This window comes from Meriones unguiculatus, chromosome 11, assembly GCF_030254825.1.
Source record: "Meriones unguiculatus strain TT.TT164.6M chromosome 11, Bangor_MerUng_6.1, whole genome shotgun sequence".
In the NCBI taxonomy this organism is placed as follows: domain Eukaryota; kingdom Metazoa; phylum Chordata; class Mammalia; order Rodentia; family Muridae; genus Meriones; species Meriones unguiculatus.
The window spans coordinates 90,816,609-90,841,993 of record NC_083359.1 but is presented as its reverse complement, the minus strand read 5'-3'; the positions used below and the strand labels follow the sequence as shown (position 1 = coordinate 90,841,993).

The window sequence follows — 25,385 nt, the reverse complement described above, 5'->3', positions numbered from 1 at the left end:
TTCAGTGAGATAGCTCAACTTTATTCCAGGGAAATGAAGAGAATACATAGGATGGGGGTTATTTGAGGCATCATCTAATAGGTGCTGCATTTTGGCAGCACGGTCCTGTCATATGAACAGCAGCACAACCATAGTTATCCTATGGGCATCAGGCGATTGTTTGCACGGAACTGTGTCAAAGGTTATACTCCAGGTATGGTTAGGCATTTTTGCATAGAGATCCTCTCCAGACAAGGTCAGGCAGAGGGTGGAAGGCTCCTGTTGTGGGGAGGGAGTCCTCCATTTCATGCCGAGCATGAGGTCAACATCATGCATTGCCTTTGTTTGTCTGCAAAGTGCACCAAGAGTCACCAGGATCAAGCATCACACAACTCTCCACACAGGGAAAGAAAAGGAAATTGCATCTAGGAGGTGGCATGTGCCTATAATCCCAGCATTGAGAGGCAAAGGCAGACACAGGAGGATTTTCGAGAGTTCAGATTCAGCTTGGGCTGCATAATAAGTCTGGATTTAGAAATGTATAAATCTCTATCAGATCTTTGCTACCCAAAATGAGTGCACATGTCTTTATAGACCTATCCACTCATTTACTCAAGAAATATTCATAGAATATAGTTTTCCTAACCAACAACCACTGCAGGCTTCGGAAACTGAAGCTTGTTGGTATCACAGAATGAAAGACTAGGAACTGAAATTCAGGGAGCAGGCTCCCTTCTTTCTTCTTGTGCATCTTTTACTGAAGTTGCCAGCAGGATTTCTCCCTTCGGCTTCCTGAACACAGCTACGTTCATGTTTCTGCCTCTCTGCTTGGTAGCAGTGAAGGAATTCCTGGGACCCAGTTCACAGTTGTTCACATCCGGGGGCAATAAAAGGCAAAATCCATTTGTCTGATTCCTCTGGAGTTCCTCTCTTCAAAATGGGCCACTACAGTTTGAAAATAGAAGGGACAGAACATGTGTACTCCGCACTAACTGGCTTGATAGATATTTATTATTCTTGAGAAGGGGTATTGGGCATCAGGTCCCAAAGGAACTGAGGAAAGTTTTACTTAGTACTTGTGGTTCTTGCCAGCATTTCTCACCCTGCCCCCCTTCCCTAAACCTCTCCAGCCCAGGGGCTGGCTTCCTTTCTCCAGCTTCTCTTTTCTATATGAAGTCAGCCATTTGGCTATGGGCTCTCTTGGCTCCTGGTTCCTCTTTTGGCTTCATTGTCTCTTGTCCCCCATGTGCTGTCTTTGCTGCCTCTCTCTTCTCTTCCTCTCTTGATCACCCCCATGCCTATGGTCTGATTCATTCTGCTGACCTAGTTGAGCCTGGATCCTTCCAGATGATTCTGGCTGTTTTCTTCTTCATATCTACAATAAAACCACCTTAACCATTAACTTGCATCAGACATGGCCTCCCGTTCACTGTGAAGCCCAGGCGAACCTCAGACTCTTAATCCTCTGGAATAACTCCTTCCACACTTGGCTCCTAGCCAGACCTTACTTTGTTTGTTTGTCTGATTGTTTTATATATGCTCCTGATTGAACCCTGGGACCTTTTACACATGCTAAGCAAGTTGTCTACCATTGAGCTACATGTACAGCCATTAGTTTAACATTTTGAACTAGCAAAAACCATTCAAGAGACGAAGTAGTCAACTCAACAAACTCTTCAGAAAAAATGTTTTCCGTCCATAATTCCTGTGTTGAGGGAGTATGCGTCTCTGTGCATCATAAGCTCGGCACAGCCTTGCTTTGATGGCACTTAGAACCAAGGCAGAAATAGAACCACCCCCCACAAAACATCTTTAAAATAGCACACATTTGATACACACATGCAACGGAATTGGAACAAGAAACATAGGGCATTCATACACAAAAATGGACAAACACGAAGACCATTACGTTCACTAAAAGTTGTCAGATTTAGAAGGACAAGACACATTTTTATATACAAAATCTAGATTTAAATTTATATGTATAAATACATACGAACCAATGGAGGACTTGGCAGTTTAGAATGCAGACTGTGAGATGGGAGGAAGAGGTCCAAAGTGGCAGGAAGAACAGGAGGCAAAGGAATATAGGAAGAAGAGAGGGTCCCAGCATGGGGGAAGGATGGGGCAGTACGAGCCGCGGTGGTGCACATCTGTAATGCCAGCGCTCTGGGAGGTAGAGGCAGATGGATCTCTGTGCGTTCAAGGCCAGCCTGGTCTACAAAGTGAGTCCAGGCTAGCCAAGGCTACACAGAGAAACCCTGTCTTAAAAAAAAAACAAGAGAGAGATGGCGGGGAGAGAAAGTATTGAGTACATGCAGTCACTTGTGCCTGAAATCTCAGCACTTAGGAGTCTGAGGCAGAAAGATTGCTTTGAGTTTAGGGCTAGCTTGGGCTAGACTGTAAATCTGTCTCAACAAAACAAAACAACCAAAAAAAAAAAAAAAACCCAAAAAACAAAAACAAACCAAAACAAAACAAAAAGCCCGAAATATAATAATGGTTTATAGGTATAAAAAAGTTGGGATGCAGCCCATTTCTTTGTCTGATAACCAAAAAAATTAATAAAAATAAATATTTTTCAAATCACATTTATCAGAAGGCAGAGCTGGCAAAGTGATTACTGCATATGTTGAGTTGGGAAAAATCAGGAAAAACTGTGGCCAGAGGAATATCTAGCAGAAGGTCAACCTTAGAAAGAAGAGACGGGACTAGCCCAAGCTGAACGGAAAGAGAACGTGGGTGAGTCAAAGCCCCCATCGGGACCAAGACCTCACAGGTGGAGGACGTGTTCGATTCTTCAGTATCCTTAGACCCTCATCCCGCTGCTCAGACCCCAGCTCCACCTGAGACAACCAGACTCCACAGAGGATCCGGATAGTGTGTATCAACTGTTCAACCATTCATTTAACAGATGAAGACACTGAAAACAGGAGGGAATGATCTGTCCGAAGTCACAGAGCCACAGGACAGGAACCCTAAAGTCACTGCGGAGCACTCTTCCCTCTGTATGAAGTTGCCCTTCCTGCTGTCCTGTTGGAGGTTGTCAATCATGATGTGGGGGCCGGTGTCTCTGACCACTCAGGAGACTGGGTTCTGGCTGTCTAATTTCCAAGATCGAGGAGTGAGAGGTAAGAGGTGGCTTTGGAGCCGCTTGTGGAAGACAGGCATGAAGGTAATGATTCCTCCAAAGCTGCAGGACAGAAGATCCCGGAGGGTCTCAGTGGCCCACTGGAAAGTGGCGTTTTAGATTGACACATGAAGATGCGCTGGCAGCTGAGAGTTGCCCCGTATCTCCTCTGGTTTGTTTTGCTCGGTGTCCTAGTCTTCAAGGCAAGACATCCACATAGTCCTCGTCACTGTTCTCTGGGGAAAAGCAAAGGACAGCCGTGAGATTCCACACCCAGAGGTCCCATCAGCCAGCCCCACCAGGCACAAAGCAATGCCGAAGACACATCAGAGAGACAGCTTCCAGAGCTACAGTGTCACTGAGGAGCTTTCCTGGCCAGATAGGAGTTCCTTGACAAGTGGAGCCTGAGTTTCTAGTACCCAGCGTCCGATCTCACCAGTGGAAATCCCACGCCTTCCTCAAAGTAGCACTGCCTGGAGCTTGTTCCAGGGAGGGAAGAGGAAGGGAAGAAAGAATTCGGGCAATGGGAAGGCGCTTTCCGTAGGGTAGCTAAGTGCCTAGAGCGCGCTCTGCCAGGTCTGACCACGCTTGGAAAACTGGCGTGGTCAGACCCATGCCCAGTTCTTGGGAAAGGTCTCTCTAGGGATTTGGATTTCTCTCCCAGGGATTTGATTGCATTTTATTACTGTGTAGACAACACTATTGCCAGCACAACCACCTCCAGCGACTCATCTTGATTTGTGCAAGCACCTGGCCTTGACACACTTCTGCTTTCTTTCCCTTAGTGTGTGTGTGTGTGTGTGTGTGTGTGGTATGTAGGCATGTGTGTGCAGGTACATATGCACGTGGGTGCTTTTGTGTGTGGAGGCCAGAGGTTCACCTCATATGCCGTTCTTCAGGTTTCCTGTATCTTATTTTTTGAAACAGGGTCTTCCTCTGGCCTGGAGCTCTCTAGGTTTGACAATCAGGGAGCCCCAGGGAATCTACCTGGCTCTTCCTCTTCAGCATTAGGGTGATAAGCATGTGCACCATGTCCAGATTTCCAAAAGCCATCATTTCTAAGGATCAAACTCAGGTCCTTACACTTGCAAGACAAGCACTTTACCAACTGAGCTATTTCCCATACCCTTTGAATACTTCTTAATTTTGTAAATTTTGTTGGAAAGGGGCAGTGGGGCTGTATCTGTGGCTGGAACTACAGAAAATGATCTGATTATAACAGCCACACAATCCCTGAGTGAATCGTGGTGAATGGACATTAAAACAGCAGTAGAGGGCAGGTTTTTATATTTTTTTAAAAAAAAAGTGTATACATATTTATTTATTTTACATATATGAGTGCTTTCTCTTCACACACCCCAGAAGAGGGCATCAGATCCTATTACAAATGGTCGTGAGCCACAATGTGGCTGCTGGGAAATGAACTCAGGGCCTCTGGAAGAGCAGCCATCTCTCCAGCTGGGCAGGTTTAATCTTAATCATTAAAATTCCACACAAATCTTTTTAGGGAAAAGAGAAGCTTACTGTGCCTAAAGAGGAACTTTGCTCACACAGAGTAGTGTGGAGATGGATGTTTGTCGGCTCCCTGAGAAATTATGCCCTCTCATCTTTCTCTCTCATCAGAAGATCTGCTGCCATCACCTTTGCTGCCCACAGACAGCTGCAATCCCTCTCACGGAGAATGAAACCAGACATTTTTCATCATGAGAAATTGGGTGGGACCAGAAAGGTCTCTGAGCTCCTGTGTTTAATTCAGAAAGTCACTGCCATGGGCAGACGCACTGCCATGGGCAGCTGATGAAGGTAAGGAAGGGTAAGCTCCTGATATGATCTGAGAGTTGTGTGAATGGATTTGCTTCATGCGTGCTGACCGTCCCTCGTGCCTCTCGGTGGCTTCATACCTTTAGGAATACATGTGAAATCATTTGTCTCTGATCATTTTATAATGAATGCTTAGCAAAAATGGAGCAACCTATAACGGAACAAGCCTTGGTAGGTGATGTGACACGATTTTCTCAGTGAAAACCTACCCATAGGTGCGTTCATCCCCAAACTTGAGTGGACTGCACATGGTTACAGAATAAATTCAAAGTCAGCGTTTGGCCCAGGACCTTCACCCTCTCCTTCCTGGCTGTCTGGCCCAGACAGCTCTTTGTCTTGACCACATGCATGGGCTAGAAGATGCTGTTTCCCAGCACAGTAGGAATTACACTTAGTAGGGCGAAGCTCTTTAGAGAAATGTCATAGAACAAGTCACTGACTTCCATTGACCTGGCAGGGTAGGCCACAGGTGGACACGGGGTTAGGTCTCTTCTGACCCCATGTCAGGGCTCTTACCATAAACATTCAACTCTAACTTTGATGTCTCTCTTGGGCAGAAGCTCTTCCTCATTATTGGGTTTGAAAGGTGAACAACCAGTCCTTGGCCTGGTTTTTCATATTTGGAGACCAGTTCCTCTAGGTTTGGAAAGATCTGCTTTGGAGAACCTTCCTTGGTCTGCAAAGACATAAGAAAGATCACTCTTCGTTGTGCACCTGTGAGTAGCGCGAAACCCTTCTTGCAACAGTGGTTTTTAGTGCTGCCTTTAAGAGTCGACCAGCGGAAAGTAAGAGGCCAGCAGCTCAGGCCAAGTGCTCTCACCACCAGAGTGTCATAGAGGCCCCTTGTTTTGAAGGGGAACCTCTCACCCCAGCTACCCTGTATAAAGAGGACTTCTAACTCATTCACTGTAGTGAGTGAGCCCTATCCTCAGCAATTTGTCTGGGGCGGTTCTTACTGTAGATCCACTGTGAACAGCCCCCCATGACTTACGTTAGACTCTGCCATGCTGCTGGCCTTTGCTGAGTTAGGGGACTCCTCATAGAAAATGCAAAATATGCAACTGACCTATGAGATGCATGTGGACTCTCCATGAGGTGCAAATAAGAGAGACAAACCCCAGTTTATACTGGGGGTAGGGTGTCAACTGTGACTGAGTGAAACCACAGACTTGTTTTCTGTTTCACAGCTAGAAGAAAAAAAAAAATCCTCTTTTCTGATAAGACCTTACAGAAGGAATTTAGAAGCAAAAAGAATTTTCTTTCCCTGCTTTTTTGCGCTTTTTATTTATTTTTTAATTAGCACTATGGTGGCTCTATGGACCTTGCATCGGCCAACAGAGATGCTTGGATGGCCGGCAGGTCTTCTAAAGTGTGTGCTTAACTTCCGTAGCAGAGATGAGCGCTTCTGTGTGCCTTCCTTTAAAGGGGTCGCTTCAGCTCGAAGCATCACCCACAGCAGGCCTGTGAGTGCAAAGCCTGCCCCAGCCCAAGGCTCCTCTGTAGCTGAGTCCCGTGCTGTGTGGGGAGCTCTCCATTTTGTTCAGAAAAGGGACAAATGGGTTCTTAGGGAATATTCCCCAACATATACAAGAAAAAAGAAAAAAAAATATGTTTCAAAATGGTCAGTTTTTAGAAGGCATTTTACTTTGAGATGATTTCAGAGGTAAACAAACTGAAAAAAAAAAAAACAGTAAAAGTAAAATATATTCTCCATTTCTGTTCTATATAATAGTATATTTTATTTGTTTGCTTCTTTATTGTCTCTAAAATATACGAGTGCTTATATATCTGTTTTGTGTGTATGTATATATACATACAAACCAAACACATATGTATATTTTTGTTCTGTTTTTGAGACAAGGTTTTATGTAGCCCAAGCTAGCCAAAAATAGTTGAGGATGATCTTGAACTTCTGATCTCTCTGCTTCTAACCTCCTAAGTGCCAGGATTCCAGGCATGAATAATCACAGTCAGTTTATATATGTATCTTCTTTTTTAAAAATGTTTCTAGGGCTGACCATTTGGTAGTCAATAACTAGTTTGTTGTGCTTTTCCCTGAGGAAAAACTAAAGGAGTCCCTAAAACTTATTTAAGGCTTCTTTTCTATTTTCAAACAGCTGTGCATATGCTTTATATTACATATATAAATATATATGATATATAATACATAACATATTATACGTTATATGTTAAATAAAATTATATATTATAATCCTCCAAAATACTCGAAAACATTTGAGATGTTAAGTTGAAGACGTGATGTTTCTTTAACTAATTCTAAGTTCTTCAGTAGTCCACAAGGCAAAGACATTGCACCACCATATTATAACGAGAAATCTTAACTTTTGCGAAGTACTAATTGCCAGCCTTGTTTGAATTTTAAACTAATTCAAGTTTTACCAACTGCCTCAAGGATGTCTTCTACAGCAAAAGAAAAAAAATAGATGCTGAAGTATTTTAGGGGTCTTTGCATGTTCTAATCTCTTTTGGATATTCACAGTGAACATAAGCATATTGAAGATGTTTTTTCAGAACATATTTTAGGATCTTATATTGGTAGTTAAGAATTCCATTACATTTGTTGTACTTACTTCTTGAAACAGACAACTAAATTCAAAAGAGGCAAAGAGATTTTCCTGTTGAGTTCACAGTAAACCAGAAAAACTAAAGGAGTCCCTAGGACCTCTAGCTATTTAATGGCTTGTTTTCTATTTTCAGACTGCTGGGCATATGCTTCACTTTTGAGCATCTGAGCCTCTTCCCACCTGCCCTTTCCACTCCCATCCTGGGACATGGTTTAGTTTTCTTATTCAGTAAGTTTTAATTTCTTCTTCTTCTTCTTCTTCTTCTTCTTCTTCTTCTTCTTCTTCTTCTTGTTATTATTATTATTATTATTATTATTATTATTATTATTATTATTTTAGACAGGGTTTCTCTGTGTAGCCCTAGCTGTCCTGGAACTAACTCTGTAGTCCAGGCTGGCCTCAGATGCAGAGAACTGCCTGCCTCTGCCTCCTGAGTGCTGGGATCAAATGCTTGTGCCCAGACATGCAACAGTTTTAAATGGAGTCTAGATCCACATTTACAGGGGTGGGCTCGGCTGCCACTGTGGTCTGTAGGAGCATTCAGGTTACTAAAACAAGGAACACAACTCTAGCACTGGCCTATTTCTCTCAGAGGGAGACAAAGCTCACTGCTTGTCTAACGTGGTGTGGCACTCTTGTTTTTAAAAGCCACTGTGAGGTCACATCAAAGATTCAAGAGGTCACCTCACATTTTCCCTGATTCCCACACTATTGTTGTGGCAGTCCTTACGTAGTCTTACCTGTATATTGTAATATCCATATTTCTCTCTGAAGATTCGGTAAGTGTAGACAAACCTTTTAAACCTGTGGGGGGAAAATGTCTCTGTGAGTCATAATGTTCTTATATACAAACCTCCACGAAGGCTATCATTATTTTTATACACAACATCTTTTCAGTCTTAAATCCCAAGAAGAAACTGGCCATTCCCAGACCCATCTGAATTTGAAAGAAAGAAGGGTTTTGAAATGCAGGGTCTCTTAGAGATGATGGAGCGTGAACCCCAGCAAAGAGGATGAGGAGAAAGAATTAAGATCCTTTCTTAGGGGGTTGGAGAAATGGCTGAGTGGGTAAGAGGACCATCTGCTCTCTCAGCAACCACTTGGTGGCTCAGAACCATCCATACCCTCTGTCCTTCTCTGGCATGCAGGTACACACGCAGCTAGAGCACTCATACATAAAACAAATAAAATATTTAATTAATAAAATTTTAAAAAGCTCCTTGCTTACAACTTGACCTTTGTCAGGAAGTACAACCCATTGTTCTAGTATTTCTCATCTCTTTCTCTGACTGGATGATTTCACAGTTGCTTGAGCCATGATCTTTCCAATCCACCAATTCCCCCTCTTTTCATTGTTTTTACCTACAAGCCTTCAATTCATTCACTGGTTGTTCTGGTTAATTTTCTGTCAACTTGACACAGACTGGAGTAATATGGAAAGAGGGGCCCTCAATTGAGAAAATGCTTTTTTCACGTTGCCTTGGTGGAAAGCCTGTGTGGCCTTTTCGTGATAAATGATCGATAGGGGAAGGCACGACCCGCTATGGGCTGTGTCATCCTTGAGCACATGGTCCTATTAAATATAACACACGTAGCTGAAGTTGGTTTAAGAGTTAATAAAGCATTTTGGCCTGTTTGAGTAATCAACTGTGCCTGCTGATTGTTAATAACAAACATTGTTTTTCTGTGTCTCATTTGAATTCATGGTTTTACACATGAATAAATACACCAGATATGATGGTTTAAAGAAAAAACATGGGAGGTGTAGCTAAACATGAGTTTAACAAGCAAGTCAGTAAGCAGCTTTCCTCTACGGCTCCTGCTTGGGTCCCTGCCCTGACTTTGCTCAACGATAGACCGAGATCTAGACATGTAAACCAAACAATTTTCTCCTCGAGTTGCTTTTGCTCATCGTTCTGAATCAGGTAATTCTCCCAGCCTACCTTCAGGGGCTCATCACCTGTCACTGCCAAGTTCAGTGCATTTCCACTATACCTACCAGTTGCGTAGTTTCCCATGAGAGGTCTGTAGCCTTTAAAAGGTTTCTCTCCACATCATGGCCCTCTCTCGATCTCCCTGTCATCTGGTCTCTGTCTGTCTGTCTGCCTCTCCCTCGTGTCTGAGACTGCCTCCCCACCTCCTCCAATAAACCTCTTGTATTACAATCTGTTGCATGGTGTGATCTCCTAGAGGCACGCCTCAGTCCAGACCCACCAAGGTGCCTTCATCACTTACTCCTTGGAATGAAGGTGTTTATCAAAGCAGTAGAAAACAAGCTGATACATCTATCTTGCTTAGATCACTTACTCATCATCATCCTCACTTCCTTTAATACTCAGGTGCTATACACACACACATATGAATGTATAAGGAAGAATAGCCTAGCACAAACTTCAACTTTGTGGCTTCTTTAGTTTATATGTATAAAAATAACATGTGTCCAGTAAAAATTACACGTCCTGAGAGTTTAATCAGTATGCTACACCATCGGTCATGGTACTGAGCCACAGTGACCCCTGATCCATGCAACCACAAAGGGGAATAACCAGTTTTCTGACGTACACTGTGTTGTAAATAGACATTGTTCGTTATGTTTGGTGTATTATGTGTGATTTGAACAGTATTTTCAATATACATGGGGTTATTGGGACATAATTTTATTGCAAATCAAGGAACATCTACACTTACAATTATTGTTACCATCTTTTGCTTTATTTACTCAATCAGTAAACCAGAACCTTGATTAAGCTCAACTCTCCTCACCTGTGTATAACTGGGAGGAAAACACAGACCTGTAGATCGGTTTTGTTTTAAAGTAATACCGTCTCCCTCTGCTCTCACCGTCCCTCTTTCTCTCCCTTCCTCTCTAATACAGGGTCTCAATATGTAACCCTGTTAACCTGAAACTAACTGTATAGACCAGGCTGGCCTGTATAGACCAGGCTGGATCCATTTGTCCTTGATGCCCAAATTCTGAGATTAAAGACCTGTACGACCTGGCTGTCGTGGAACTAGCTCTGTCGATGAGGCTGTCCTCAAACTCAGAAATCTGCCTGCCTCTGCCTTCCAAGCGCTGGGGTTAAAGGCATGTGCCCCTACCACCTGGCATCACTCAAACTCTTAATGTTTCCAGGAAATTAGTTGTTTTCCTGTGTTCCTTAGAAACAATTTTCTACCCTGTCTTTTCTCCTTTTTTTTTTTTTTTTAAATGTGTATGGGTGCCTGCATGTATGCTTGTGTGCTGCATACCTGTCTGGTGCCTAAGTGCTGTTAATTGTTTAGCAGAGGGAGAGAGAGAGAGAAACAGTGAGAGAGGAGCAGCGAGCGAGAGAGAGAAAAATCTTAATCTCTTCTGGTTGCTCGCATCTTCTCAATGAGGCTGTCACAAGAAATGGGGACTGAGGAGACAGAAGCGACCAAGAGAGGATCCCAGCTTTCTACCATGTGCACATCAGTGTTCCTTCTCAGATACGCCGCCACACCGATGGCTGCTCGCACCCGCCAAAGCCTGCATTTAAATATTCTGCCGTTTTCACTGTAGACGGTGTGTGGTGTTCTCCAAAGCAGGTTCCTCTTATTTTCCCTCTCACCTATTCAAGGACACAGCTCAGGCCATTCTTTGCTCCCTCTCTCTGACGTTACCATTCTCTACTCCAGAGGCGACACGGTCCTTTTATAAACTGTGAGTCAGACCTTTATAAACTGTGAGTCAGATCACATCGTTCCTGTGCACACACAGAATCTAGGCTTTGAATAGTGAGGCCAGTTTTAGAAAAGCAAGAGACTGGAGTGTGTGCGGGGTGGTGGTGGTGGGGGTAGCGGGGAATGGTCTTGTCTCGACAGAGCACAAGGCTTCTTACAAAGCTAGTGAGGAGCTAGTTCCAAGGAAAAGGGTAGGAATAGCATAGACCACCTCGAGCATATGCCTGTGTGTGTGTGTGTGTGTGTGTGTGTGTGTGTGATGGCCTGATAGATGACAGCTCTGCCATAGCAGATTGGAGGGAAGGAGACCACAAGTGGCATAATTTTTATGTAGAAACACATACTCCAAAGACTCTATTATGGAAAAAACAAAGCATTAAACTTTGGAGAAATAACTATAAATGAGCAGCTTAAAGACCTTGAGGCAAGAAAGACTTTTATTTTCAATTGTAAAAACTGCAAGCTATAAAACAGAGTAATGTGTTTGTTTGTTGTTTAGCGAAAGCTTCGAGTTATTAAACAAAATGCCATTAATGAACCGAAAATGACCAGAGATTGGGAGAAGTCAACTACAGCATTCTATGTAATGAGGATACTAAGACAAAGGAAGCGTCGGTAAACACAGGAAAAATGTTCCGTTTCGCTACCAGCCAGAGACATGCACACTGAACCACACTGAGTTCTCATACCATAACCGACTAGACAGAACTGGAAGAATTCACTAATGCAAGATAGTGGCTTAGAAAAAGTTTAATACACCATAAGGTGTAATGTCTTTGGGAATAATTGACTTGATAACATTTAATGAACTTAGAGAATGTGTGTCTTAAGAGATAGCAATATTGAAACAAGGTAGATAATGCCAAAATGTCATCGCTCATTAAAAAGTAGAGACTGGTAAGCCCGAACATTTAATCCATTTAAAGTATTTAAAAGGAGGCTAGAAAGACTGCTCAGTAGTTAAGAGCACTTGCTGCTCTTACAGAGAACCCAGGTTCTGTTTAGCATCTGCGTGGTAGCTCACAACCACCTGAACTTCAGGCCCAGGGGATTTCAGCCTCTCTTCTGTCCTCTGTGGGTACTGGGCACACTCGTGGTACACATATACACAGGCAAAAAACTCAAACACTAAAATAAATGCATCTTTAAGATAAAATAAAAAAAAAATGTTTTAAAAAGTCATAAATGTAAAAATCAGTTAAAAGCATAAAGTGGTCAAAATGCCTAATTATTTCTAATATGATTAAATTAAAATGTTAAAATACCTACAGAATAGGGGCTAGGAAGATGTCTCAATGGTTGAAGCATGTGCAATGCCAAGTGTGAGGACTGGAGTTTGCATCCCCCAGAAATCCATGAAATGCCCTGTGTACTTGCTTTACCTTCATCCTCAGAAGAAATAGGCAGAGACAGGGGATCTCCAGTGCCAGGTTTCTACCTGCTGCTGGGCATGGGTGGCAAACCCCACCCTCTACCCTGAATTTTCCAGGGTGGAGGCTTTCTCTCTTTCTCACCTTGTAATCTGGACGTCTTTGTGCTCTTGCTTCTCTCTCTCTCTCTTTCTCTCTCTCTCTCTTCCTCCCCCACATTTCAAAAATTTGCTGTTTTTAATTAAAGAAAAAGGGAGGAATGTTAGGCTAGGTTGCCTAGCAACCTTTGATGTCATCACCTGCTAACACCTGGGAGAAAAGACAACCCCCCATCTCTTCTCTATTACTTCTCTCTATATATATCTATCTCTCTCTTCTCTTGCTCTTTCTTTCTTTTTCTGGGGTGCTCCAACCATCCTCTCTTCCTCTTCTCCTATGCTGTCCCACTGTCTTCTGTCTCTCTCTAACCAGACCAAACATGGCTTTGGCAGGCTGCCCCTACCCTCTTTTTTTTTTTTTTTCCCTAGTGCTAAGCCACTAGATTCCCTTACTTGGCCACTTCCTCATCCCTGAAGATGACTGAAAAAAAAAAGGTCCAATTATCAACATTCCTTATTTGGTCACACTTACCAACAATCAGGACTTACCAATTTACCCTAGCAAGGACTTCGTCTTTTTCTCCTTAAAAATCACTCCTGCAGTGATTTTTGGAGTGTTGGAAACTGGTGTCTGTGTTTGGGTATGGTCTGTGCCTAAGGTGTCTGCGACCAAAGGGGCCCTTCATTAAGACTAGCTTTATCTGTCAGCTCTGGGTTTGAGTCTGCCTCAATGAATAAGGTGAAAGGGCAATTCAAGATGATTCCTACATCAGCCTCCGGCCTTCACATACGTGTGCCTACCTACCCCTCTCCTCCCCGCACACAAATAGAAAAATATCCTTAAAAATAACCTAATATGCTCCTATTAATCATGAAAAATGAAAGAAAATGACTTTATTCAAATACAAATTTTAAGTTCAACACTAAGAAAAGGCAGAAGAAGGGATGAAGGGAGGGAAAGTCAGTGACTTCAGTGTACACTGAGGATCTGCCTTTGTGTAGATCCTCAGCTTCTTAGTAGACTGCCAGCTGTCACGAAATTCTACTTACCTTGCCTGTGGAATGGTAACGCAGGAGCCCTTCCCCCCCCACAAAAGCCCAGCACAGTGGTGCTACCTTTAACCCCAGCACTCAAGAGGCAGAGGCAGTCAGATCTCTGTGAGTTTGAGGCCAGCCTGGTCTACAGAGTGAGTTTCGACACATCCAGGGCTATGTAGAGAGACCCTCTCTAGAAGGAGGAGTGGGGGGGGAGAAACAATGAATCAATAAGTTACATGTTTTGTTCCATAAGCCTCTTGGTGATCTTGACGGAGTCTTCTAGATTCCAGCAGTTTCCTGACTGCTGCAGTCTTTATAGAAACTCAAAACAAGACGAACATATGAAAAAAAAAAAAGCTGCCTCTGCCTCCCAAATTCTGGGGGGCATCCCCACACCCAGCAGTTTCTACATTTACTTCTCTCTCCATTCTCTTCTCTCTCTCCTGGGAAGCTGAGATAAAGTTTATCCATCCTAGGACTTTCTGGCAACTAGTCGAGGTCCTGAGGCTATCAGGAGTCATTCTGTTGATGTATAAAAGCTACCCCTCACCCCAGTGATGCACATTTTAGGTATTTGTAATAGGAAATAGGATGAAGACCTATTGTGTACATACACAGGCATATACATAAATTATTATTAATATATTTAATTTTTATTAAAAATCAAACTATCATACCTCTCTGTCTCCAATTTTCCTTTTTATTCTCTGCTAAGTAATATCATTAAGCTTGAGATTAAAATAGTTGAGCTAAGTGATGAGCCCGGTGTATAGTGAATGCTCAATATATGACAACTATTTTTTTGTGGCTTAAACAGTATTTTTAAATAAATACAGGTGTTTGTGGTAAATACTAAAAGCACGTCAATGACAACTTCTGCTTCCAGCCAAGATGGAATAATAGGACCATGTCTATTCTCCCTGCTCAAAAACCCCCAAGAAACTGGGAAAGGATACATGAAATTGCAGCCTTTGAACATCAGACATTTCAGGACACTGATGCCTGAGAAAAGTGGAAGAAATCATAAGAATCTTGATACATGGGTTTCAACTGACAGACATTTTTCTTGTGGTCTGGCACAGATAATGGTGACTCACTTGTAGAGGCATATAACCGTTCCCTTAATGTGAAGAGGAACTAGAACTAGGGAAAGGCCAAGCCCCCAGAGTTTGTGGTATGAAATAGTTCTCTTTCTCATCGAACATTTTGTCTAGCCATCAGTAGGCTAGGCAACAAGACACCCAGCCCACTTCTACCCAGGAGCGGAACAGAAGTCACTCTGGAACCAAAGCTATTCTTGGTTCTAGTAAACATTCAAAAGATGAGAACATTTCCAAGTAACTTAATACTGCTTAGTACAAGGTTCAAGAGCATTCACAACTAAAAATTTGACACCCAGGAAGGTAAACCTCGTTCTGCCTGGCGCCTAGTCAAATTTTTCCAGGCACAAATAAAGACAGAACATAAAATCAGCAATGAGAAAAACTAAACCAATAATGAGAAATTAATCAATAGAGATAGACTCAGGAGTGATACAGGTAATAGAAGAAGCAGACAAGGATGATAACACAATTTTATTCTAGTTGTTTAAGAATCTGGAAAAAAGACGGAAATTTAAAGTATGGATGTTGGTGATACAAAAGAAAAAAAAGAGTAAGATGAAACTTAACTAAAAGGCTGCTGGGTCTGAACAGAAGAATATACTAAATGGGATTAACAGCTGAATAAATATATCAGAAGAAAAATTTTAGTGCAAAAAAAATTCAAAGATGAAAAAAAACTTTTGGAAAGGCTAGACCCTCTTTAGCTTCATTTATTTTGAACTGCATCATGGGCTAGCCTTGGAATGGTCACTTGGTGCTGATGCATGAAGCACTACGTGTAGATCTCTATTGGTTCAGGACCAGTTCATTCATGAGTATTTTGTCCCACGCTGTGGCCAGCATTATGGAAAATCATGCTTGAATTCAGGTTTTTAGTTTTGTTTTAGCCAAACTTTGAAATATCAGTGGGAGGAAATGGAACCTGTTGGGCCCTATGATGTCAAACAATTGTGGACTACATTTTTTTTTTCCATGCCATGCCTGGAAACCCTGGGGAACCCAAGGTAATAAGCAATGTTGTGAGTCTGCTGACACCCCATCTTTTTCCGGCTCTTGCTTAGAAGGTATGCCAGTGAAAGCTGGTCTGGTTTTAATTTATTGACATGCATGACAAAATTCAAATGTCTAGATTTTTTTAAGAGAAGCAAATCTCCAAAGAGGTAAGTACGAAACTGTTAATTGTTTCAAACTATATCTAATCCATCAAACAAAATGCAAAATAAATGGAAATAAACTAGCTGTTTGACTGTATTAAGTTATAGTAATTACAATCAGCAAAATGGTACTCAGTTGTGAAGAGATGGTAGTGGCAGTGGCAGCTCTGTCGGGTTGGGGAGATGGCTCAGCCAGCGAAGTGCTTCTGGGCAAGCCTGAGGAACTGAGCTTAGATCCCTAGCACTTGTATGGAAGCTGAGTATGACACTGGGTGTCTGTATTTCTAGCATTGAGGAAGAGGGAATAGGAAGATCACTGAGGATGGCTGGTAGGTTAGTCTGGCTAAATCAGTAAGCTCCAGGATCAATGAGAGATACTTTCTCAACAAATAAGGTCAAGAGCAATTGAGGAAGGTGCCTGACATCGACTTCTGGCCTCCACACACTCACACACACAAGCACATATATGTGCATACCATCCTGTAGTGAGAATTTTGTAATTTAGTTTCTTAAAAAAAAAAAATATATATATATATATATATATATATATATATATATATATATATATATATATGGATATGGGGTGCTTCGAAGCAGCTGACTCTAATTTGCCTCATGCTCTGGTCGAGGAGAGGGGGGTGGTTTTGCCAGCTGCAGAGAGTTTCTGTGAGTGTGTGATGTGATGTTTGGAATTCTGAGAACTTTTTAGAGGGTGTATAAACATGATAGAGCCCAATAGGTGGGTGGCTGGTTGGTGGTTGAACACTGTTGGTTGAGTTATGTCAAGTAGTCACATGCAAAGAAATGAGAAGAACAAATTAGATATCCCAATGATGAAGGTCAAACTTGCCCCAAGGAACTCAATGCCCTTAATCAGCAGAAAGTAGTCTTATCAATAACGATGCCCCCTTTTCCTTTTATTCTTTTTTCTCTTCTATCTAGTGTTAGGAGGTTAAAGGGGAAGAAGTAAAGGGTAGAGAAGGGTGGGAGAGAAAAAGGAAGCCACAAAGTAGCAAATACCAACTACACCACTCCCATACTAATACACACACACACACACACACACCACCAACTGAGAAAAACAGGTTTGAAAGTATCACGTATAGAGGGCCATTTGTTGTATATACAATTGTAACATGTGCATGGCAAAAAGTTTGCTGATATGTGTATTGAAATATAAGTGGCTTTTGAAGCAGACAGAAATAATTTCTGATTATATATATATATTTAATGATCATTTTTCTTCTTTCTTTCATTCCTCTCTCTCTCTCTCTGTCTCTCTCTCACACGTGCACACTTAACACAGGAACTCAGACCATATTCCAGGCTGATCTGAAACTCACTGTGCAACCCAGGCTGGCCTCAAACTCATGACCATTCTCCTATCCCAGCCTCCTACATACTAAGAACACAGGGAAGAATCACCATGCCCAGCTTTACATTTTAGTTTAACAATTATATTAGTAGTAGTAATTGTACATTGGAGCTGTAGTTGACCTCAGAGCCTTATGCGTGCTAGATAAAACAAGTTCTTTACCACTGAACTACATGCATCCCTTTGGTTTTTCTACAAGGAGTTTACACATGTCTTATGCACAATACATATTGTTTGGGTTATCGCTTTTCTTTCTGAACTCTTTCTCAGAATTTGGGAATTGCAAAGGGCTCTCTGGTGACAGAAAGGCATTACCACATTCCTCTTATTGCACACAGCACCTGCATCTCCCAGTGGCTACAGAAAGTCTATCCTTTCCTTGATGGAGTGAAAAGGGATGAATCCTTTTCACTCCCTAACATAGTTCCTATCTGGACTCTACAGGTTGCAAAGGCAGACCCAGTTTCAGTTTCCTCACTTTCACAAAGTCACACTACACAGGCATTTCACAAGTTGAGGTTTTCTGCCTCACAGGTGTTGAAAAATCCTGGTGCCATTTCCTGCCTATGTGTCCTGGAGCTCTCTGGTTAAGATGCCGGGGAGGCTTCTCTCCCTTTTCATTCTTCTGTTCTTCTCATCTTCTTTCTCATTTGTTTGTTTGTTTGTTTAAACAGGATTTCATATAGCTCAAACTTACTATGTAGTCAAATCTGGCCTTGGTCTTCTTGTCTCCACCTCTCAAGAGCTTGAATTAATTACAGGCATATATTACCTTGCCTGTACATTACCTGGCTAAATGATTTTCCCTCCCTCCCTTCCTCCCTTTCTCCCTCCTTCCCTTCCTTCTTTCTTTTCTTCTTTTTCTTCCACTTTTTGGAATTTTTGAGACATAGCCTCCCTCTATAGCCCAGGTTAGCATTCCAAATTGTTAGGCCCACAAGCATGAGCCACAATTCCTGGCTTCCCTCCTTTATCTCTAACTTTTCATCCTTTCTTCATTTGGCTCTGGACAGCTCAGAAGTCCATATAGTGCAGCAAAGAAGGGGCTTGTCTCTGGCAAGCAGGATAAGGAGATTCTGGATACAAGGGCAGAGTCAAGGCTCAGGTTCCTGTCTGTAACATAGTTCTGAGGTGACTACCCTGAACATCTTTCAGTAGCCTTGGGGGCATTAGTAAAATCAAAGCATATAATAATATATACAGTTTGATCTTGGTTGGGGATGGCACACACTTGTAATCACAACATTTCGGAGGTGGAGACTGGGTTTCTGTGATTTTGAGATCAGCCCGAGCTGCATAGTGAATTCAAGGTCAATCTGGACTTTGTGAGACCCTGTCTCAAAAATAAATAAATAACAGAAGAGAGAAGTTGTTTCTCTCTGCCCCTCCCCCCAAAGTAGGGTTAACATTAGTTACTACAAGGATCTCTGCAAAGGGATGTTTCCTCCAGTGCTTGTCACTGTGATCCAATGCCTAGGACCATGCCTGGAACCTAAAGAACTTCAGTATATGCTTACTGAATAAGTGAAAGAGGATTCCATTCATCTTCCAAGTCTCTGTACCAATATAAGGCTTTCTGTTCCTCAATGTATCGGTCATTCTTTGCTGTCAGCTCCCATCTTGCCCCATGATGGTCTAATCATCACAGCAATTGCATGCATCACAGGGTCCACTGACTTAATAATGGTGATAATAAGCTATCCCCAAGCCTGTGAAGAGGTCACTGGGGTCATCGGACCTACAGTTTATGTCTGAGCACACATGACATTTCATCTGCCCTTCTGTGACATGGGCAGAGAGGAGGATGAGGCTTGATCCATGAAGGTGCTCAGCAAATATTTATACCTTTATCATTTGACTCCTTAAAAAAAAAAGTCCAAATGAGCTTTGCTTTAGATTAATATAGATGTTGGGCTGACACACTTCAGGGAAGCTGGGAGTAAGTATTAAGAGTAAAGAGAATCTCAATGTATGTCATGTACGTGAGAGTCTGGCCAAGAACTGTCCTGTCTCTTGGCTGCCCCTGGCGCTTTTTTCCATTGCCATGTATGCCACCATAAGTAGCTCCTTACTGTCTCCCATCCAGAGGTGCAATGGGGTCGCCCCATAACCTCCCAGCTTTGGTATTTTCTCCTCACCAGTGTGAAGTTCCAAATCCCAGCACTTGTCACTCATCTGCTCGGTATGGCCCCAGTTCAGGTGAGGGTTCATTTTTGGCTGTATCACATGGTGGCAGATGGCATCATGAAGAGGGGGAGATCACATGGAGGAGCAGTAAACCAGAACAGGGGTCAGGGGAAGGGCTGGCCTTATTTATTTTATTACTTCCCTCTTAGAAAGAACTAACTCAGCATCCCCTAAGATCCTTCCCAGGGTAATAGTGTCAATGACCTATGGTTTCCCCTTAGGCTCCATCTCTTAAAGATCCTATCACCTTTTAACATCACTACATGAGGACCATGACTCTGACACACAAAGTACCAATGGATACACACAAAAACAAACAAACAAACAATCAAACACCTAAGCATTACTTTTAGCTTGAAAAATTAAGAGAGACTTACTGTTGTCTTTCTCACACCAGTTTCTCTGGCACCATTTAAAGAAATAAAGATCCCTATGTAGCAATTAGTAATGACAACCACTTTTGCCTTTTTAACTTTCTTCAAAGCTCTAAGAAGCACAAGAGCTCTCTACCACAGTGACAATGATTCTTCGTTCACCCAGACATCAGTCAGGCTCCTAAACCTCCTAGGCCCACCTATGCATTTCCTTACAAAATTCAGCTTTATCAAAGAATCGTGCTCCAATAATATCTGAACAGCCTTAGTGTCTCATGAGCTTCTTCGTCTGCTACCATCTCTCGGATGACATCTAATCACAGTGGCATTTCCTCAGCTAGAATCCTAGAGTTTCCCTTCTCTCTGAAGTTTCCTCTTAGTACGTTCCCATAAACTGACCCCATCCTTCTCTTTGCTATGAACCCCTACTTCTTCATACTGTATTCACATTTAAGGTCAATCTTTCTCCCCCACCGAAGTCACCGTTAAATCAATCACTACACCTGTCAAGAAGCCCCTTAATAAAGTCATCCCCAGTGTCCATAACAGGCGTGGTAAAGAATTCAGTGTTTTTCTATTTCTTCATCTATAAAATGACAATGGCTTCTGTTTGCCTCAAGAGACCACAAAAAGGATAGAAAGGGACAAAGAAATGCTGGTTGGTAAAACCCTTTACCAAACTGACAAAGTAAGAAATATTAGCACTTTAAACACTGCAAGTGAACACAGTCAAATACAGCAAAGCACCACTGTCCTTCACATCAACTAAGGACACATGTAGAGGAGATAATGTTCTGATAGTTCTTCTTTCTCCACTTCACCCTTAACACTTTCCTTCCTTGTCATCTCACCTCTGTTACCTCAGGGTCTGCTCAGTGGCATCCATAACTGAGAGAGGAAAGCAGCAGAAGAGCTGGGTAGGCATATCCTTCTATCCTCTCTGTGCCTGGCTCCTTAGCATTGCAAAGCAGAATGAGCTACAACTCCATGAGTATATGGCTGCCATCAGGATTCAACAGCACAAAGATAAGGCTACTCACGAGACACAGAGGCATAGGGCTCCTGGCACAGACTCGCTGTCTCTTATCAGAAAGTTGCCATCCACCCCTCCCTTGAGGAGCAGGGCTTCACACTCTCGCTTGGTCAGCTGGCCATGGTAGTAAGGCAGATCCATGGAGGGTTGTTATGCTTAAACCGCCTTGTCAATCTGAAACCAATTCCAGGCAAAGGGGCGGCTCTGAAGAGGGAAGTAGAGAGAGCAGTAGAAGGGAAACTTCCCTTCCTCCAGTGTTGCCCAAACAAGATGAGCTTGCTCTGTGGAGTTCAGTCAACTTTACAAGACTCAGGAAATGAGAAGGGAGGGGTGGTGAAGTGACCAAGACACTTATAGGTCTTGAGTGGTTGGCCTAGAGGTGGGTGGCTCAAATATGACTCACAGAAGGGGTGAGAATACAGTCCAGCTCATAGTCAGTGCTGTTTGTGGCTACAACAGCAACACTAACGTCAGGTTCCCTGGATCCAGGTTATAGCATATCTCGCACCAGTTCTCACCCATTCTGGCTCCTCGTGCTCTGCATTAATCGCTGTCTGTTAAAAAAAAAAAAAAGTTCTCTAATGAAGATTGAGAAATGCACTGACCTGTGAACACAATAATGATCAGTCATTACGAGTTGGTTTGATACCATGTCCATTTAACAAAGCAATGGTAGTAGGTTTTACCCTAATTACAAGGACCTCTCTAGACACGGGTTCTTAGCCCCAATAAGCAATGTCAAGCATGAATTTCTGTTTTGGGGCATCCATCAGAGAAGACTACTTGGATATGGGTTTAAGCCAGTAGAAAGTCTTTATTAGCTGGCCAGCAACTACACTGAGTGTTTGAGATCCCAGTGTAGCCCTGAGTCTTTCTTGGGGTAAACTTTTAAGTATGAAACCATATTGTGGGTTATATATATCAGCAAAAACAGCTAGTCTGAAGCATAACTACAGAGGGCATAAAACGAGATTAGTTGGTACCTTTAGAGACTTTACCAGATCTGTGGACTTTGACAGACAGGATCTTTGTTTTTGTTCTGACACAGTGGTTCTCAACCTGTGGGCTGTGACCCCTAGAGTGGTCACATATTTGTGTTATGATTCATAACAGCAGCAAAATTACAGTTATGAAGTAGCAACAAAATACTTTTATGGTTGGGGATCACCACAATATGAGGAACTGTATCAAAGGGTTGCAGGACTGGGAAGGTTAGGAACCATTGTTTTGACAGGTGGCAGTATCTGTATGCTGAATTTTATGGTCTGGATAGTATTTTCACAATGGCATAAGCTTTGCTAAGGCCTAGTGGCTTCCTAAGGTCTGGAGGCATGTTATAATTTCAATGAGTGGCGTGAGCCTTAAATCCAATCAGAAACTGGGTTGGTTACTTCTATGACATTTGTGCCGCCATTGCACCAGTGGACACATCTTCTGGGTTAGTCATCATTTTAGCTCACAGGCTGCACAGCTAGGTGAGAAAAATGATTACTTTTCTTTTCTAGTAGCCTGCTTACCACCTTTTAGTCCTATGGAAGATAGCCAAGAAGAATGGAGCTTCCAAGTGAGAGGCAGCTTAATTTCTCTTTGTGTTGGGACTCAAGTATATGTTACCTTCAGCAGCAGGGTCTTACCATAGAATTCTGGGGAATACCCAAGAACAATGCAATAATGTTTGGGGTCTATGGGATCTCACTGGACAACTCCAAAAAGAGGTAATTTAACTCATTCCTGGCAACAGAAATTTTAGTTGTTAGCTTGTGGTATCTAATAGGAGTATTGAGGCACAATCACAGGTAACTCCATTTTAATTTTTTTAGGTGTATAATATATATGTACACACGTATAGATTCTAGAGAAGTTAGGTTTTTTTTTCAAAGTGTCTAAATCAAATAATATTTAATTTAGCAAATTACAACATTTTCATTATCTGCTTATCATTCTATGGACATCTAGAATGTTTCACTTTTCTAGAGCAGCAAAGAGCATGGATGAACAAGTATATCTATAGAAGTACATAGAGTCCTTTGGGTTTATGCCAAGAATGCTATAGCTTGGTCATGTGGTAGATCTATTTTGGCGTTTTGAGAACCTCCACACTGGTCTCTATAGTGGTGACACAAGCTTATGTTCCCACCAGTAACGAATAAGTGTTCCTTCTTCCCCATAGTCCTGACAGCATTTGTCATCGTTTGTTTTTTGAATCTTAGCTACTCTCATTTGAGTAAGCTTAAGTCACAAAGTACTTTTACTTTCCATTTCTCAGACAGCTAGGGGTGTTGAATACTTAAAAATGTTGCTCTGCCGTTCATTCATATGTCATCCTCTGGGAACTCTTTGTTTAGTTCCATGCCCCACTTTTGAATTAGGTTGTTTTCTTGGTGTTTTAGTTCTTTGTGTATTCTGAATACCAGTACTTTGTCAGGTGTATAGCTGGTAAATTTTTTCCCCCTATTCTGTAGGCTGAGTCTTCACTTCAATGATTGTGTCCTTTACTGTATAAAAGCTTCTCAGCTTCTTTAGGTCTCATTGATCAATTGTTGTTTTAGTGGCTGTTTAGAGTCCTGTTCAGAAAGTCCTTTCCTATACCAATAATTTTAAGCATATTTCCAGTTTTCTCCTCTTTCACATTTGGGGTATTAGGTCTTATACTGAGGTCCTTGATTCATCTAGAGTTGAGTTTTGTGCAGGATGAGAGATAAGTATAGAATTTTCTTCTTCTACGTGTAGCTATCTACATGCTGATCAGCAACTTTTTTGTTGTTGTTTTGGTTTGTTTTTTGAGACAGATTTCTCTGTGTAACAGAGCCCTGTGTGTCCTGGACTTGCTTTATAGACCAGGCTGGACTAGAACTCACAGAGCTCCACCTGCCTTTGCCTCCCAAGTACTGGGATTAAAGGTATGCATTACCATGCCTGGCCCAGAATCAGCAACATTTGTTGAAGATGTCATGTTTTCTCCAATGTGTATTGTTGGCCTCTATCAAAAGTCAGGTGGCTTGTAAGAATGTGGGCTCTATGTGTGTTCTCGGTTGTATTTGATTGATCAATGTGTCTGTTTTTATGCCAGTACAATGTCGTTTTTAGTAGTATAGCTCTGCATTGTTTCAAACATGGCTCAAAAATGCCTAAACCTCCAGCTCTAGGGGACCTAATGTCTCTGGCTTCCTCATTCACATGTATTCATGTAAATGTACCCCCACCGCTACACATCATTAAAAATAATATAATTCTTTAAAATATTATTATGTTCACTGAGAAATGTTCCTTTTTGAGGTTCTATGTTAAACAAACAAACAAACAAACAAAACCTGCTGGGCAGTGCTGGCACATATCTTTAATCCCAGTGCTTTAATCCCAGGCAGAAGAGGCAGGTGGATCTTTGTGAGTTCAAGGCCAGCCTGGTCTACAGAGCAAGTTCTAGGACAGCCAGGGCTGTTTAGAGAGACTCTGTCTCAAAAATCCACCAAAAAACAAAACAAAACAAAAACAAAAAAACCTTCTGTGCATTAGGGTCATTGGTGGAGTCTAGTCTCATTGCAGTTACAGTCAAAAGCATCTAATGGCTCAATTTTTTCTTATTCACTGTTGGTTAAGATCATTATCAATTTCCTGACACTTTCAAGATTTTTTTGGCTATTTTACACAGAGAAATCTGTCTCGAAAAACAAACCAAAACAACAACCTTCATCTTCCATCTGCAGAGTGAGTCATAGTGATTGGCTTCTCTGACTGTCACTCAAAAGCTTGTTCTGCCTCACTCCTGACTGCATATTCATGACCGCCATGCTGTCTTCCTCCACTTTAAAGAACATCCTTGGGTAGGCTTACTTTCTAACTCTATTTTATTTATGTTTCTTAGGCCTCTTATTCCCTTCTCCATCCCAATCTCTTCTAACAGCCCAATTCCTGGTAGGAGAGAAAGGAGGTTAGTGGAGACAGGGGGCTGAGTTCTTTTTAGTTACTTCCTGCTGGTTAGTGTCCTCAGGTTCCTTGGAGAAAGTGCAATCTTCCTTTCAGGACATCTCCAACTTCTCATCTAACTGCATCAACAGCAATCAGGAACAGCAAGGGGGGAAGCACCGGCAGCCTTCTTCTTTCTTGGAGCGCTTCAACACTTTCTGCCCTCTGGCATTTATTCTGTCTCCAGAGTCCCCAGATTTAATCTCTTTGCAGCTGGCAAGAGCCCCTCTCAGAGCCCTCATGAGGCAAATAGTTTGCTGCTGTGGACTCTCTGAATCAATCCCATAATTCATAGGTGGGATTAAAACAAAAACACGTTTACCCATCATAAACCAAAACATCCACAACATCCCTGTTCTCACACTAGATAACTCTTTGACGAATCAGAATAATCTTATTTAAAAACAGACGGACTGGAAACCTCAATTCCATTTTTGTTGGAGGTGCCCTGCTGGTTGAGGTTGCAGTTCTTG

General features: G+C 42.2%; 1 protein-coding gene across 2 annotated transcripts; it reads right to left on the bottom strand.

The window, feature by feature from the left end:
* Positions 1–21,204, bottom strand: Sh2d1b (SH2 domain containing 1B). 2 transcript variants are annotated; one of them, XM_060364642.1, is made up of 5 exons: positions 20,957–21,204; positions 12,732–12,818; positions 8,256–8,319; positions 5,447–5,606; positions 1–3,345 (listed from the first exon to the last, which is right to left on the bottom strand). In XM_060364642.1, the coding sequence occupies exons 1-5, from the start codon at positions 21,088–21,090 to the stop codon at positions 3,308–3,310; spliced, it is 483 nt and encodes a 160-aa protein (XP_060220625.1). In that variant the 5' UTR covers positions 21,091–21,204; the 3' UTR covers positions 1–3,307. The 2 variants fall into 2 exon arrangements, with proteins under 2 accessions (XP_060220625.1, XP_021496298.1); XM_021640623.2 differs by lacking the exon at positions 12,732–12,818.
* Positions 21,205–25,385: the final 4,181 nt, after the last annotated feature.